Here is an 18042-nt window from a genome sequence, read left to right as displayed (position 1 = left end):
AAAACAGGAGGAACCAGTGATAGGTAAAGAAGTGCAAATATGTTCATAATTTTCCAAAAATCCTAGGACTCCCTCCTTAACAGCACCGTGGGTGTACCTACATGGACTGCAGCAGTTCAAAGAGGCAGATCACCACCACCTTCTGAAGCGCAACTGGGGATGGACAATAAATGCTGGCCTAGCCAGTGCCTCCCACATCCCATGAATGAATAATAAAAAATTAAATTCAGCTCAAATTGTGCCGCTCAGCCTGCTGGCCGATGATGTACATTGCAGAGTTTGGTGATATTCTCCCAATGTAAGCACCGGGTTTTCAATGGTTCTCCTAGGGCTCTGTCTTCCTCATCTTTGTCTTGATGTTACTATGGATGGTGACCAAGGACAGATCCTTGCCCGCAGGTCGGCCTGCAATCACTGGACCCGTGGTGTCCACAATGTAAAATATCTGGGGTAATCAGAGTGAGTTGTTGAAGTGACATTTGAGTGTAATAGATCCCAGGGATGGAATCTCCCGGTCATTGTACGCAGTGAGTTTGGCGTTGGTTGGTTGAATCATCACTTGCCATTTCTGTGGGTACATACATTTCAGTGTGTGAAATGGAATGATGTTTACACTTGTACTGGTATCCAGTTTTGCACGTGGGTTATGCTGCCCCTTCAGCTATGGGCATATTAATCTGGATGTTGGCAAAGGCTTCTGTTGGTATCACTGAGCCAATATATTCTTTGGTGTTCACCAGGCTGATTGTCTGCTCATTTTCACTGTTGGTGGTATGGTCATTCTCACCTGACCGTGTAGCTTGGCCAGACATGTCGTGGATCTTCTCTTGATGCTGTTTGGTGCACACCCTTGGTTTGTTGGAATGCTGTATCTGTCCGGCCTCTGCTTGTGCTTTATCATGACAGTGAACCACTTCTTTTGGACTTTGCTTTCAGTACTTGCACTTCCAATGTCTTCTGGTGCCACATACCTTGAATACAGCATTAAAAGCTGGGCAATTTCTGGGTGGATGTATGAGATTGTATCTCCTGCATTGCTTACTCGTCTAGCCTGTATTGGCAATGATGCCAATGGTGGATAAATTCGGCATCACCTGTAGACTTTTTCTACCCAATAGTCTGGTTTCATACTTGTATCTGCTTTCTAGTCACTTCTATAGTGTAGACTTTGGGCTGGTCCAAGAGGTCTTTTTGGAACACTTCTATTGGAGTAGATGCTATAACAAGCTCGATTATTCTGTCGGCTAGCTCTGCTGCCGTGAAGTCACAATCACACCCCTTGTATCGACAGCTACTGATCAATGGTCTCTGTCAGTTGTTCACTAAAGGACATGAATTCCAGAAGGTGTATTCTGAAGTTGAGCTTCAGTCGTAATTGATCTTCGAGTGTTAGACCATATTTTATTCCGATTTTTAAGGTGGCCATCTGACGGACTTGACATGTTCAGTCTGTGGAGGCCTTCATTTCCAACAGCAATTTTCATTTCAATGTTGTTTATCACGTTCAGAAATATTGAGGTCCAGAAAACACAGCTTGATGCGTTATCAGAAGAAAGTCAACTCAGATAGGAGATCACTTGCCTTCCAGTTGAGTGTTAGAAATTTTGTGGTCATCTTTTTGCTTTTTTCAGGATTTTTAATGCTATCTGAAAGTTGTATCAGCTATTCAGATATTCTTTCACAGCTTTTGAACTTAGTTTATCTCCAGGTTGCAGCACTTTAAGTGGCAACTGCCTTAGATGATCATTGGTTGCTGCTTGACTGCAATGGCATTGCTGTTCAGCTTTGTTTCTTCTCTCCTGGTTTAACTCTATGCTTCACCCACAAAATAGTGATTTAGGACAGAAAATGGTTACAGGGCTTCAAAATGAAAGCAAACTGTGAAAACAGTTTTTTTTACAGCTCCACTAAAACCTCACAGCTCTTATATCCTATACCCCAGCCAATGAAAGCAAGGATCCCATATACCTTCTTGACCATCTTATATCCCTGTCACATATGGGACCACACTACACTCCAAACCCAGACATGTACATTCACAGATAATCCACTGCTTCAGGCTTCAGACTCAACAAAGCAACATATTTCACCAGGCCACACTTCTGGCTGCATCCCCAGTCGAGCCTCTCAGGTTGATTCTGCCCATGTGCTCATCTCAATTCGATTCTGTGCACGTGGAAAATCTCACACTCGGAATTTGCTAATAAAGATTTACCGATACTAATAAACCTTTCTAGTATTAATAAGCTTTACTAATATCAATAAACCCTACTAATACTTAATATGCCTTACTAGTGGGAATAAACCTTCCTTAAAAATAGAAGATAAAACTCACCAGCTCCTAATTTGTTATTAATAGGTAATATTTTTAACATTTTTTAAACTCAGTCCCTGAGCAGCAATACTCACCAGCCAATCATCTTATGACTTTCACCGTGAGGTTATACTGGAACTGTATAAAACACTAGTTAGGTCACATCTGGAGTACTGCCTGCAGTTCTGCTCACTGCACTCTCGGAAAGATGTGATTGTACTATGGAGGATACAGAGGAAATTTTAGTTATGAGGAAAGATTGAATAAGCTGGAGTTGTTTTCTTTGGAACAGAAGAGGCTGAGGGGAGACCTATTTGAAGTGTATAAAATTAGGAGAGGTCTAGCTAGACTGGATAAGTAGATCCATTTCATCCGGATGTCAGGTTCCTGCTTCCAATTTGAAAATCCAGCCTGTCCATTTGGATTATATTGAATTGTCTAATTTAATTAGTTCACGTTGTAAGGTATTGCTCATGGATTGAAAGAGCAGGACTATGAAAGCAAACAGGTATGAAAAGCTGAATAATCTGCTCTGAGATCAGAAGCATTCCCAGCTTCACGGAGAGTATTATGGGACATGATGATGTCGGACGCATTTATGACATCATCACGCCAGTTGCTGATAATACAGTACGCGGGCGGGTCAAAAAGTCAGGAACCTGCCCGCGATATTTAAATATCAATTTAAAAGGCAATAGAGCTATTTAACTATCCATCTCACTGCAATAATACGGTAAAAAGATAATAATACCCCTTCAGGGTGAGAATCACGACCGGTGGGGAATTTGTTTTTTTCAGAGGCGAGCTTGTTAGGGCGGGTTTTAAAACTGCAGCTAACACCAGAGTCTCAGCTTTGCAATTAACACTTCATTGACAGCAGAGACTGCTCGTGTGACTGAGCAGAGGAACCTTTTGGATACTGTTTCATCAGGAGGACTCTCCTCTGGTTCAGAGGGTTCTTTCGATTGATTATTTTCCTGTTTGTTACCCAGGGGTGAAAAGTCTCGGAGACAGAAGGCATTGTGGTCTCAGTTGGAGACACATCCTCCAGTGAGGAGGAGAGAAGGATTAAGAGGAGAAGCAGGATGAGAAAGGTGAGAGGAAGAAGGGAGCACAGGGGCGCTCAGGATGCTGTGGTTCCTCAGGAAGGAGGCAGGGTAATGCCAGACCCCAATGGGCAGGAGGAACCCAGAAACCCTCAGCGGAGGCACAAATGAACTTATTCTGTCCCAAGAATATACAGGCAGAGATTCAGCTACCTGCAACTGAGTGAGACTCAGTGACTTTCAGGAGTCACTGTGACATCACTATGTGAGATGCTGACTGGGGAGATCTCACCCAATCACCTGGTGCCTGTCACATTGAAGGTAACAGTGGAGCTTTACTTCTTCACAACAGACACATTCCAGGCAGCCTGTGGAGATCTCAGTGGGATAACACAGCCTGCTGCACACCACTGCATCAAGGTGTTCACAGATACAATATTCCAAAGGGCTGGGAATTACATCCCCTTCACACAGGATGACCAAGGCCAAATGGATAAGGCTGAGGATTTGCAGCGATTGCAGTTTTCCCCCGGGTGCAGGGAGCCACTGATTGCATGCACGTAGCCACTAAGTCTCCTGCTGGACAGCCATGCACCTTCAGAAACAGAAAGGGCTTCCACTCGATCAATGTCCAGCTGGTGTGTGACCATATTCAGCAGGTCATGCAGGTGTGTGCCAGGTACCTGGGCAGCAGACACGACTCATACATCCTCAGGAACTCTCAGATTCCAGACCTCTTCACCAGCCCGGATGCGTAAGAGGGACGGATTCTAGACATTAAGAGCTATTCACTGAAAAGATCTCTAATGATGCCTGTGAGGGTGTCCAGAACTGACACAGAAAGGAGATACAATGCAAGTCACAGCAGCACCAGGGCCATAGTGGATGTCATGAGGTGTCATAATTTTCACAATATTTTTCCGGTTTATTGTAAAGTAGGTTTATGGGGGTAAATAGTTACGTCTGTCTGTGTGTGGCATTTAATTTCATTTTGTAACTCTTTCGAGTCAAAACCAAATAAACTAAATTAACAAACCAAGGGACAAATGAAAAAGCAGCCCCTTAAACGGGAAACTGCAAAAACAAAAGACAAAATTTGAAGCAAACTTACAAACATTAATCCAAAATGTGATCAAACTGGTCAATAAAACACCCCAGTGCCCACGGTGCCCACCGAGAACGGAAGGCCTCAACGGTGCCAGCGGGGACTGCGTGCTCCGTCTCCAGGGACTCCCGGCCGCAAACATAGGCACAGAAGACGGGGAGACATTCGGGCCTGATGACCCCCTGGATCATCCACTGCCTGGGCCTGATAAAGGCCAACTTGGCCGGGCCCAGGAGCAGGTTCACGAGGAGATGCTCCTCCCTCCCCGTCTCCCTCCTCATTGGGTGCCCGCAGATCAGGAGCGTGGGACTGAAGTTCAAGCAAAACAGAAGCAAAAGGTTCTTCAAGTAACTAAAAAGGGGGTGCAGCTTATAACAACCTATATAAGTGTGGTCCACGGACTCCACAAGGCCGCAAAAGACGCAGACATCTTGGGAGTCCGTGAACCGACACATGCTACGGTTGTATGGGACTGATGCCTGCAACACCCTCCACCCCAGGTCCCTGATGGAAAGGAGGAGGACTTCCATGTAGAGAGCCCCCCCACTGGGGACCTCTGCCACTGAAGGGCAACAAGGTATGTCAGGGCGTGTCCGGGTGGTGGCTGAGGGAAAGGGAGTGAAGAGTGTGCAGCAGCAGCCCATACAGGAACCCCCTTCGCACCATGCTAAAGGACACAGAGGGCATTTCCGCGAGGCGACTCAGGTTGCAGGGCTCCAGCTCCAGAGGGAGGGTTTGAGATTTGGGGCGAATGTGGAATTCTGTCCAAACAGGGGTACGCTCTGAAGGAAGGCCACCGCACACCTGCACCATCTCGAGACCCAGAATGACATCAGGGCTGGGCATGACCATCCTAAGGTCTTGAATGACATTGGCTGTGAGCCAGATACATACCGATGCACTATGTGCCAAATCCTGCAGAAGCATCCAGCCCACTCCTCCGCCATCCGACACATCCCCTGTCCTGGTCACCCCGGCAGCCACAGCCCTCCTCTCCGCCAGCCACCGAAAATGGTGGAAGTGCGGATTCCTGAGCAGCGGCTCTCTGACGATATTGATACTCTTCAACAACTTCATTACTCACACATGGGCATAGATCAGACGAGAAGACTCGTAAGAGGGTCAGTCTATTGGCCGGGTATGAACAATGACATTGAAGTCATCATCAAGAAATACAAGGCATGTCAAGAGCACATGTCAATCAACACAAAGCACCATTGATTCCACATAAAGTTCTTACGCATCCTTGGCCCAACGTCAGATTCTACCTCTTTCATGTCCATGGCACATTCTTCATCATCATGGTCGACTACAAATACCCAATTATTCGACAATTGCACAATATGTTAAGCATAACTGCCACATGCAATCTTAAGGGTTGTTTTCAGTTTATTTGGTGTGCCTAGACAGATCATTATGGATAACAGTCTGCAAGTTATTGGTAAACCATTTTGGGATATGTATGAGAAATGGAATATCAATCACACTACTTCTTCTCCTCATTACTCTAGATCGAACAGCCTAGCTGAACGAATGATTCATGCAGTGAAATCCCTAATTCTCAAATGTAGACAGACCAAGCAAGATCTACACATTGCAATGTTACATCTCAGACAACACCTTAAATGCAACTATTCCATCACCAGCAGGGCACATGCTTGGCAGACCAGTGCTTATCAACTCTTACCCACTCGAATTCCTCAGAAACTAAAGAGCAAATTTTAAAACTACAAAATAAGGTGACTAATGTGTACAATAAAAATTCAGGTACAGAATTGTGAAATTTACAGTTGGGGTAATGAGTTTACATCCAGGATCCCACAAGCAACCAGCTGAGGTGACAAGGATTTGTTCAGAATCAAGGTCCTATGAAGTCATTACACACAAAGGTGCAACAGTGAAGCATAACCAGAGACAAATCAGATCCATTCCAGCTCCTCGACCACCGTACAGTCCTACTGCATCCAGGACAAGATCCCAAATACAACCAGGAACAACATCCAAGAATGACAATCCCACAGATCACTGTGAGCAATTAAAGAAACCTCCAGACGAGGTTACCATTGCATCTGGGAGTACCAGCTGATTATCTTTACGCTTTAGAGACTCACAGATTCATCAGTTCTATGCACTTGTGTAACGGGGACTAAACATGAGCATGTATTGTAAATAGTTAAACTTCTTTGAAAGAGGGGAAGGTGACATTCAAAGACAGAGCAGTGCGCATAACTTACAGTGAGTGAGAGAGAGAGGAAAATTGACAGGCGGAGAGAGGTGAGATCGTGACTGACAGAGAGAGAGTGTGTGTGACGTGCACAGAGAGGGGGAGAGAGAGAAAGAGGGGGCATAATCGGCAGTGAGAGGGAGAGGGTGACAAAAACAGAGAGAAAGAGGGAGAGAATGTGCCAGGCAGAGAGAGCACATGACTGGCAGTGAGAGACAGAGAGAGACAGAGAGTGACGAGCAGAGAGAGAGGGAGTTAGAGAGAGTGACAGGTGGCCACGACAAGCAGAGGCACAACATAGGGAGTGGGAGCATGACAGACATAACAGCATAAGAAATGGGAACGGGAGTAGACCATTCAGCCCCTCGAGGCTACTCCGCCATTCAATACGATTATGGCTGATCTGCTTGTGCTTCAAATTCCACATTCCCGTCTACCCCCGAGAACCTCTGGTCCCCTTGCCTAACAAGAATCTCTCTACCTCTGCCTTCAAAATATTCAGTGACCCTGCCTCCACCACGTTCTGAGGCAGAGTTCCAAATTCCTACAACCTTCAGAGAGAAAAAATTTCTCCTCATCTCTGTCCCAAAAGAGCGACACCTAATTTTAAAACAGTGCCCCCTAGTTCTGGACTCATTCTTAAGAGGAGCCATCCTTTCGAAGTCCACCTTGTCAAGGCTCCGCTCTACGGGCCACATCGTCCGCATGCCTGACACGAGACTCCCGAAACAAGCACTTGACTCGGAGCTTTGATAGGGCAAGTGAGGCCCAGGAGGGCAGAGGAAACGCTTCAAGGAAACCTCCAAAGGCTCCTTGAAAAAGTGCAACACACCACCAACATCTGTGAGTCCCCAGATCAAGACTGCCTGAGGTGGAGGGAAAGCATCTGGGAAGGTGCTGAACACGGTGAACCTCATCGCCAAGGGCTATCTGAAGCCAAACATTGACAGCGAAAGGAGCGCATGGCAACCCGGGCACCCCACCCACTGTACCCCAACCACCCCACCCACCCTACCCCCTGCCACCCTCTGCCCCACCTGTGACAGAGACTGTAGGTCACACATTGGACTCTTCAGTCACCTGAGAACTCATTTTTAGTGAGGAAACAATTCATCCTCGACCCCGGGGACTGCCTAAGAAGATGAACATTGTGCAATGATCAGTGAACATCTCCACATCTGATGTTATGACAGACGGAAGGTCATTAATGAAGCAGTGGAAGATGGTTTGACCTAGGACACTGCTCTGAGGAACTCCTGCAGTGATGTCCTGGAGCTGAAATGACTGACCTCCAACAACCACGACCATCTTCCTTTGTGCTAGGTATGACTCAAACCAGTGGAGACTTTTCCCCCTGATTCCCATTGACTCCAATTTTGCCAGGGCTCCTTGATGCCACACTCGGTGAAATGCTGCCTTGGTGTCAAGGGCAGTCACTCTCACCTCACCTCGGGAGTTCAGCTCTTTTGTCCATGTTTGAACCAAGGCTGAAATGAGGTCAAGAGCTGAGTGAACATGGCGGAACCCAAGCTGAGCATCAGTGAGCAGGTTATTGCTAAGCAAATCCTGCGTGATAGCACTGTTGACGACCCCTTCCATTACTTTACTGATGATCAAGTGTAGACTAATGGGGTGGTAATTGGGCAGATTGGATTTGTCCTGCTTTTTACGTGCAGGACATACCTGGGCAATTTTCCATATTGCTGGGCAGATGCCAGTGTCTTAGCTGTACGTGAACAGCTTGGCTAGGCAGGCAGCAAGTTCTGAAGCACCAGTCAGTATTATTGCCGGAATATTGTCAGGGCCCATAGCCTTTGCACTGTCCAGTGCCTTCAGCCATTTCTTTATATCATGTGGAGTGAACCAAATTGGCTGAAGACTGGCATCTGTGATGCTGGGTTCCTCCAGAGAAGGCTTAGATGGATCATCCACTCGGCACTTCTGGCTGAAGATTGTTGCAAATGCTACAGCCTTATCTTTTTCACTGATGTGGTGGGGTCCCCCATCATTGAGGATGCAAATTTTGTGGAGCTTCCTCCTCCAGTGGGTTGTTAATTGTCCACTATCATTTACAACTGGATGTTGCAGGACTGCAGAACTTAGATCTGATCCATTGGTGGTGGAATCACTTAAATCTGTCTATCACTTGCTGCTTATGCTGTTTGGCATGCAAGTAGTCCTGTGTTGTAGCTTCAGCAGGTTGGCGCCTCATTTTTAGGTATGCCTGGTGCTGCTCCTGGCATGCCCTCCTGCACTCTTCATTAAACTAGGGTTGATCCCAAGGCTTGGTGGTAATTGGAGAGGGGAGGATATGCTGGACCATAAGGTTACAAATTGTGGTTGAGTACAATTCTGCTGCTGATCATGCGCCTCATGGTTTCCCAGTCTTGAGTTGCTAGATCTGTTTGAAACACCACACACCATAATGGAGGGGATCCTCAAAGTGAAGGCAGGCCTTTGCCTCCACAATGTTGAGGACTCCCAGGGCAACTCCCTCCTGAGTGTATACCACTGTGACACCACCTCTGCTGCTGGTGGGAGGGGACATATCCAGGGATGGTGATGGTGCTGTCTGGGACATTGCCTGTAGGCTATGATTCCGTGAGTATGACTATGTCAGGCTGTTGCTTGACTAGTCTGTGAGACAGCTCTCCAAAAGTTGGCAATTTTTAGAAAGGAGGACTTTGCAGGGTTGACAGGGCTGAGTTTAGCATTGTCGTTTCCGGTGCCTAGGTCATTGCCAGGTAGTCCATCCAGTTTCATTCCTTATTCACTTGTTTTTAACAGTTTGATACAACCGAGAAGCTTGCTAGACTATTTCAGAGGACACTGTAAGAGGCAGCCAGATTGCTGTGGGTCTGGAGTCACATGTAGGGCAGGCCAGGTGAGGACGACAGATTTCTTTCCGTAATGGACATTCATAAACCAGATGGGTTTTTACAACAATCGACAATGGTTTCATGGTCAACATTAGACTTATAATTCCAGATTTTAATTGAATTCAAATTTCACCATCTGCTGTGGTGGGATTCGGACCCAGGCCCCTGGAGCATTACCCTGGGCCTCTGGAATACTAGTCCAATGACAATGCCACTCCCTCCCTGTTGCCTGGAAGGATCCAGGTGCAGAGAAATTCAGGACAGCAGTAACGTGACTGCCACGAACAGTAATAGGGCTGGATTTTATGCTGAGGGTGGGATCCACACACCCTCATGTAAATTTCAGGGGCAATCACACTGCTGCTGAGTCAACTAGCCTCAATTTGGCCAAAGTCAGGTGACCACCTGACACCTCCCCTGCTAGCCTTAAAATTATGAGGTGGGGTGAGACTGGGTATTGTGTAATGAGAAAGGAATAATTGGCAATCTAGTTGTGCAAGGCCCCTTGGGGTTGAGCGACCATAATATGACAGAATTCTTCATCAAGATGGAGAGTGACGTAGTTGATTCTGAGACTTGGGTCCTGAATCTTAATAAAGGAAACTACAATGGTTTGAGGCGCGAGTTGGCCATGATGGATTGGGAAACGTTACTTAAAGTGATGACGGTTGATAGGCAATGGCAAACATTCAAAGAGCGCATGGGTGAACTGCAACAATTGTTTCTTCCTGTCTGTCGCAAAAGTAAAACAGGAAAGGTGGCCAAACCATGGCTTACAAGGGAAATTAGAGACAATATTAGATGCAAGGAAGAGGCATACAAATTGACCAGAAAAAACAACAGACCTGAGGATTGGGAGCACTTTAGAATTCAGCAAAGGAGGACCAAGGGATTGATTAAGAAGGGGAAAATAGAGTACAAGAGTAAGCTTGCAGGGAACATAAAAACTGACTGTAAATGTTTCTATAGGTATGTGAAGAGAAAAGGATTGGTGAAGACAAATGTAGGTCCCTTGCAGTCAGAAACAGGGGAATTTACAATGGGAACAAAGAAATGGCTGACCAACTAAATACATACTTTGGTTCTGTCTTCACAAAGGAGGACACAAATAACATACCAGAAATGTTGGGGAACACAGGGTTTAGTGAGAGGGCGGAACTGAAAGAAATCAGTATTAGTAGGGAAATGATGTTGGGGAAATTGATGGGATTGAAGGCCGATAAGTCGCCAGGGCCTGATAATCAACATCCCAGAGTACTTAAGGAAGTGGCCCTAGAAATAGTGGATGCATTGGTGGTCATCTTCCGAGATTCAAAGACTCTGGAACAGTTCCTACAGATTGGAGGGTAGCTAATGTAACCCCACTATTTAAAAAGGGAAGCAGAGAGAAAACAGGGAATTATAGACTAATCAGCCTGATGTCGGTAGCGGCGAAAATTCTAGAGTCCATTATAAAAGATTTAATAGCTGGAATGTGGAAAACAGTGGCAGAATCGGACAGAGTCAGCTTGGATTTATGAAAGGGAACTCATGCTTGACAAATGTACTGGAATTTTTCGAGGATGTAACTAGTAGAGTTGATGAGGGGGAGCCAGTGGATGTGGTTTATTTGGACTTTCAGAAGGCTTACGACAAAGTTCCACATAAGAGATTGGCGTGTAAAATTAAAGCGCATAGGATTGGGGTAGTGTATTGAGATGGATAGAAAACTGGTTGGCAGAGAGGAAACAAAGAGTAGGAATAAACGGGTCTTTCTCCGAATGGCAGGCAGTGACTAGTGGGGTACCGCAGGGATCAGTGCTGGGACTCCAGTTATTCACAATATATATTAATGACTTAGATGAGGGAATTAAATGTAATATCTCCAAATTTGCAGATGACACAAAGCTGGGTGGGAGGGTGAGCTGTGAGAAGGATGCAGAGGATTAAATTGGGGGTCGAATAGTGGTATTGTCACTGGGCTGGAAATCCAGAGCCCCAATGTAATGTTCTGGTGACCTGGGTTCCAAACCCACCACAACAGATGGTGGAATTTGAGTTCAATAAAAAAATGTAGAATTAAAAAAAGTCTAATGATGTTGTTGATTGTTGTGAAAGCCCATCTGGTTCACTAATGTCCTTCAGGGAAGGACATTTTAGCTGGTCTGGCCTATATGTGACTCCAGACTCACAGCAATGTGGTTAACTCTTAAAATACTCTCTGAACAAGGGCAACAAACGCTGGCCTAGCCAGCAATGCCCACGTCCCATGAACGAATAATTATTAAAAAAATTGTGTGGGTGGGCTGGCCACCCACACTGTGGTGGAGTGGACTCTGTGTGGACATTAGGGAAAAGACATTTTGTTGAGGTGAATTATAAACCGGCAGAGTTAAGGCAGTCACAGTTCCTGCCTATTTAACTCCATTTAGCACCCACAGTGAGAGAGAAATCATAGGACAATCCAGACAAACAAATTCCACTGGCCCACTCACTCCCCCTATCATTTAGTATGTTTATTTTATGTTCAGTGTTACTGAAGACATGAGGAATATTGAACATTTGAAAGGTTTGATTCCCAAATGTAATCGAACACTGATTGATCGTGGGCTTTCAGAAAACCAGCCTCCAGTAAAAGCAGCAGCATTTTTCAGTTTTCAAATGTAGCTCCCTCCTGTCCCTTACATTTCTGACCAGTCTACTGATCGAGTGGGAAACAGAATTGGCACCGACAGACAATATGGAAATCCCCAAGACTCCAGGATTTGGTACAGCGGCAGGAATGGGACAGATGGAATTTCAGCAGATCCCAGATCTGTCCTGAAAATACATCCATTGGGAATTCTGGGCCAGGCTAAGTGTTCAGCAAAAAAATATCAAATGGAAACAGATCAGACAATTATATATTTTAACAGAAAACTAACTGAAGTAAAATCTAGTCAGTTACAGTACAATTAGATATTCATTATAAAGAGACAGATCCCTTCAACTAATAACAGAGAGAGCTGTTTAATAGCTGGTGTCAGGAAGCTCACACCCACCTGTATTAATCACCGTCAGCATCTTTTTCCACACTCTGTACTGCAGTAACCCAATGTACTTCCCCACATTTATTAAAGGGTAAACCTTCTGTGGCTCTGGGAGAGTTCGCTTCACTCTGAAACAGGAGATAAAGGTCAGTGTTGGATCATTCCAGGGTGAGGGAGAAATATGTTAGAAATAAAAATCAAATCAAGGGTGTAAATTTTACCTTTTCTGTAGATCTTGAATTTTCTGTGGAACAAGAACAATTATTAATGTTTGTGTTTGGAGAGCATTTTATCACAAAAAGTAAAGAAACAAACTGGATTCCACAGAAAAGTACATTATAAATATAGCAAGTTATTGGACTGCCTCTTCCTGTCCTCACTGGACTGTGAGTTACTCCACAATATTACAAATGACTCGATCTTACTGCACAACACAACTCAGAGGTACAATCCAATTGTAAAATCCTGATGGATGTCCAATTATTGAAATTAATTTAACAGCACTGTGGGTATACATACACCACAGGGACTGCAGCTGTTCAAGAAGGCAGCTCACCACCACCTTTTCAAGGGCAATTAGGGATGGGCAACAAATGCTGGCCTAGCCAGCAATGCCCACTTCCCATGAAGGAATAAACAAAACAGTTGCTTGGTAGAACAGAACTTGAATATTGATGAAAAGAGACGTTACTTGTGAAAAAATTTCAGATGAAAAGATTATTTTCTCTTTTCAGCAATAATTAATTAATTGTTTAAAGAGAATTACTTTAATGATTTCATTTAATAATTTGTATGTGTCCTGGAGACAAATGTTTCTGTGACTCTGTACCAGTGTTGTCCAATAGAAATCACGGACTATCCTAGAAAGACGGGGAAATCTGCAATGTTAGTTTTACGTTCAGCCTTGGGGCTAATCAAACTTGTATTTGAATCTTTGTCTGCAGTTATACTACAGATAGCGTCTCAGGCCACTCTGTGTAACCTGAAAACCTGAACCATACAGAATATGATAATGTCGGGTACACTTGCTGTGAGTCCCACTGAGCTCAATGACCAACCAGCTGAGTGGGACCTCCATTGTCAGAGGTACCAGGTTTCAGCTGAGATGTTAAACCGAGGCTTCTTCTGTCTGTTCAGGTGAAGGGAAAAGATCCCAAGACACTACTCCAAGAAGAGCACTGGAGTTCTCTCAATGTCCTGTTTAACATTTATCCCCCAGCCAGCACTGTTAAAATAGATTAATCAGCACTTAAATATACAGCAGAGAATTAACAAAAGTAAGGACACAGGGTGTTCATTGAACTTGCTGGGAAATTCTTCAATTCAAATTGATCTTAATTTAAATGTTTGCAGAGTGGAGATTCCCCCTCCCACTCTCTGGACATTTAACCATTTAACTGCTGGGAGAAAGCTTTACCTATATGTGTATCTGATCCTGTGGAGAGCTCTCTCCTGGACAGAATCATTACAGATCTAGCCAGTGAGGAGCAAAGCATTGTAAACATGGTAATGCCTGGATGGATCATGGACTGCAGTTCCCAGTCACAGCTGAACTGGAAAAGTACACCCAGGGTAGAATGGTCTGACCCTTCTGAGGGTTTCTCACCCTGTATGAAGCTGCTTTTCCTCATTGTTCAATTTAATGGAATTGACCTCCTAGAATATCACGGTAAACAAGCTCCAGATGTAGTAATTTCCAAGTTAAAGGCAGCCGTTAATGACCTTGGGTGTAAGACAGAGGAAACCAAATGTCACAGGTGATTGGTATTATTTTGCTCAGTGAATTTTATATTCTAGATATCGATGACACAACCTGTTCATTCTTCACGACAGTCTCAAAGAAAAGAGGTGAAGGAGAGAGAAATAAATAACAGGCACCGTTAAAAACTTGATGTTGTCCTGTTCACTCAGCTCTTGTTCAATATCCCGAACAGTGACTAAAAGCGATGACATTTCCTCCGTTATCTTCTCAATCCTCTCCTTCATCTCCTGACTCTTTTTCTCTTTCTCCAGGTTCAGATCCTCCAACACGATTCTCTCTTCCTCACGGAGAAACTGGTGCAGTTTTTCAAATTCGGCTGTAATCTGTTTCTCTGCCTTTACACTTTGGTCCTTTGGAAATTATCAGTGAGGTTGATAAATCAAATGAGGATTTTAAAAAGGTTATTCAGCCTGAGCAGTTCTGTTCATATCAGAATATTATACAGAAAAAATATTCCCAATCTAGTTAATCCACATCCAGATAATTTATTGAGATGTATGTATGATTTATTTTAAACAGAGAAAGTTATTCTCTAATGTTCTGAAATCTAGTTACTTCATTATACATTAGATATAATAGATGATAGATGATCAGATGATAATTTATTCAGAAGAGGGAGCTCTAACTGAGGATCAAGTTGCTAATTTCTTAATTGGCTTATTGGTGAATATCTTGTACTTAAAACCCCAAGTTTTGGACTCCCTGTCAAACAGAAACATCTTCTTAACATCTACACTATCAAAAACTTTCATAATTTTAAAGGACTCTCTCAGGTCACCTCACAGATTCTCTTTTCCAGCTGGTTGAATCTTTCCCTAAAGGTATAACCTCTCAGTTCTGGTATCATCTTTGTAATTATATTTTTGCGCCTTCTCCACTGCCTCTTTATCCTTTTTGTAATATGGAGACCAGAATTCTGCACAGTACAATTCTGGATGTCTATAATTCTGTACAGAATGTCAAACAAAATAAGATTTGAAGTACCTGAATGTGGGTTAATGTTTTCTCATAATCACTTTTTACAGCATCACATTCCTTCTTCTTGTCCAGGATCAGCTTCTGTAAATTTTGCAGTTCCTCCTGATGAAAAAAGGACAATTGATTTGTACATTTTTCAGAAATAAACACCCCAAAATTAAACATCATACAGTTAAAATTAAAAATCTGAAGGCTCTTATTGTGGGGTACCTATTGCTTCACATTCAGCAGTTTGGTTGAAAAATGCTATCAAAAGTTTTCATCTTGCCCTCATCAGGACAATTCACAAGAAATTGCCAACATTAAGGGGACAACAATTTACACTGCTGGGAAGAGTGCTGATTGGTTGGCAAGTGGACTCTGATTGGTGGAGGCGTTGCCATGGAGAATGCAGCATGGTTAACTGTCCAGATACGAATTTGATTGTTTAGTGTGATAATTTGATGTGTAATATACCTTTAAGAAGAATGTTATACAGGATGATTAAATGATCGTGTCATCCAATAGCTGTGTAGCTCAGGCTACCTCTGTAGTTAGTCGTCTTGAGTTAGGTTTTGTGTTAGAAGCACACAAGTGTAACAGCTGTGTCCCTTGTGTAAATAAACAGTATGTGCTTCATCTAATATTGGTCTGCTGATCTGTTCTTTCTTCTGTACCAACTCGGCCATCCTGAATCTGCGTGCAACTCGTATTCTTTAGTCCCAGCAAATGGGTATTGAGAACACAACATTTAGCAAGTGTTGTCTAATCCTGATTGTGCTAAGAATTACACTGAAAATCAATTTAAGATTATCAGTCGGTCTTTCAGTGTGGCTCACTTATGCATGCTAGAAGCCACAAATATTCACACACAGGGCCCTGTGCTTAGCAGGCAGAAGGAGCCCACGTGCTGCACCTTTTACAACTAAACAAAAGCTTGGGGGACAGCCATTCCCTGGTTCACTCCCCAGGGCAAAGCCTTGACCAATCACAGTTGACCTGGTTTGAATTTTGAACAAAAGCTCATTCATGCCTTTGTTACCTCCAGAATGTTCCAACGCACTCCTGGCTGCTCTCCCACATTCTACCCTCCATAAACTTGAGGCCATCCAAAACCCTGCTGCCCATCTTCTTACACCATGCCCCATTCACCTATCATCACAGTGCTTGCTGACCTACATTTGCTCCCGCAAAAAACACCTCGATTTTAAAGTTTGCATCTGTAATAAAACATTGTGTAATAACTTTATAAAATCCTTAAACAGCGACGTCCGTTACCCCTGTTGTTTTTCCCTTTCAAGAATCTATTTATTTACCTCATTTCTGTTCCCTCTTACCTTGTACATTCCGACAGCTTCTTTAATCGGCATGAAGCGGTGCTCTCTGTGTTCCCGCGAATCTCTACAAATCAGACAGATCAATTTCTTGTCAGTTTCACAAAACAGCTTCAGTTCTTCCTCATGTTCCTCACAGTGAAGTTTACTTTCCTTCTCTCTCAGGTTCACCTTCATTTTTCCAGCTTTCTCAGCCAAATTCGCTAAGGCCCGATTTATTCTGAGGTTTCTTTCCGGAAACTCTTCTCTACATTCCGGGCAGGAATTTATCTCCTTCTCTTCCCAACACTGGGTGATACAGGAGCGGCAGAAGTTGTGTCCACATTCCAGTGAAACTGGTTCGGTGAAGAAATCAAGACAAATGGAACAAATTGCCTCCTCAGTCCAACTCTCCTCCGGCTGTCTGGAAGCCATGTTCACACTCAGCACTTCCTGATTCAAACCACTTTCAGTTTCAATGTTCCTGCGCTGCTCCTGAACACATTCAGTTCGGTAATTCCCTCAGGACTTTCACTGCAAACACAAGAATTATTAAGATGAAAGCAAAACACTGCGGATGCTGGAAACCTGAAACAAATACAAAAATAGCTGGGTTTTTCCAGGTATTTTTGTATTTGTTTCAGATTTCCAGCTTCCGCAGTATTTTGCTTTTATCTTAGTGATTAATTGATTGCCACTCCTCTTCAAGGAATCCCTACCTTGAAGAAGTATTGTTCTTCTCTCCGACAGGATTTCCACCTGTCTCTTTTGCCCTGATCACCTTCATTGTTTTCCATTTCTCTCCTGATGTTTGCACCACCGTTAACACCCCTTTGTCCTTTTGTCTATGACATCTTTGGCAATCTCTCCTTTGCTTCTACCTATCATTGGTCCTCTACCCAGCTCTACCTGTCCCACCCCTCCTCAACCAGTTTATATTTAACCTCATTTCTTGTATTTCCTCACTTCTGATGAAGAGTCATACAGACTCGAAATGTTAACTGTATTCCTCTCTGCAGATGCTGTCAGACTTGTGGAGTTTTTCCAGGTTTTTGTTACAAACTGAAACATATTGTCCAGCTCCTCCTGACCTGCCCCTTTTAATCCACGATGATCCTCTCAATCGTCACTTTGCTGGTCACTCCATTTAACTGAAGTCCCTCATCCCTGGTCCCATTCTGGTAAATCTCCCCTTGCACCATCCCTTCGGCCTTGATATTCTTCCCAAAGTGCGGTGCCCAGAATTGGCTGTAACTTCGGTGGATGAGCAGTGGAAACTGCTCCAGGATGGTATGTTGCCTCCCTGGTGCAAGGGTCAAGGATGTCTCAGAGCGGCTAAAGGACATTCTGAAGGGGGAGGGTGAACAGCCAGTGGTCGTGGTATACATTGGTACAAACGACATAGGTTAAAAAATGTTATGAGGTCCTAAAAGC

The 18042-nt window shown here is 44.1% G+C and overlaps 1 protein-coding gene across 1 annotated transcript in view; it reads right to left on the bottom strand.

The window, feature by feature from the left end:
- Positions 1-17047, bottom strand: part of LOC144695493 (zinc-binding protein A33-like) — a 77531-nt gene extending 60484 nt beyond the window's left edge. Inside the window, exons 1-5 of the mRNA XM_078566370.1 lie at positions 16633-17047; positions 15323-15418; positions 14455-14688; positions 12798-12820; positions 12589-12704 (exon numbers count right to left, since the gene is read on the bottom strand). Of these exons, the coding sequence (XP_078422496.1) occupies positions 12589-12704; positions 12798-12820; positions 14455-14688; positions 15323-15418; positions 16633-17043 (880 nt within the window). The 5' untranslated portion in view covers positions 17044-17047. The remainder of the gene's footprint in view (positions 1-12588; positions 12705-12797; positions 12821-14454; positions 14689-15322; positions 15419-16632) is intronic.
- Positions 17048-18042: the final 995 nt, after the last annotated feature.

Source organism: Cetorhinus maximus, chromosome 21 (assembly GCF_964194155.1).
Source record: "Cetorhinus maximus chromosome 21, sCetMax3.hap1.1, whole genome shotgun sequence".
NCBI lineage: Eukaryota > Metazoa > Chordata > Chondrichthyes > Lamniformes > Cetorhinidae > Cetorhinus > Cetorhinus maximus.
Note: the sequence above shows the minus strand (reverse complement) of the source record. Positions and strands in the feature narration are given on the sequence as shown.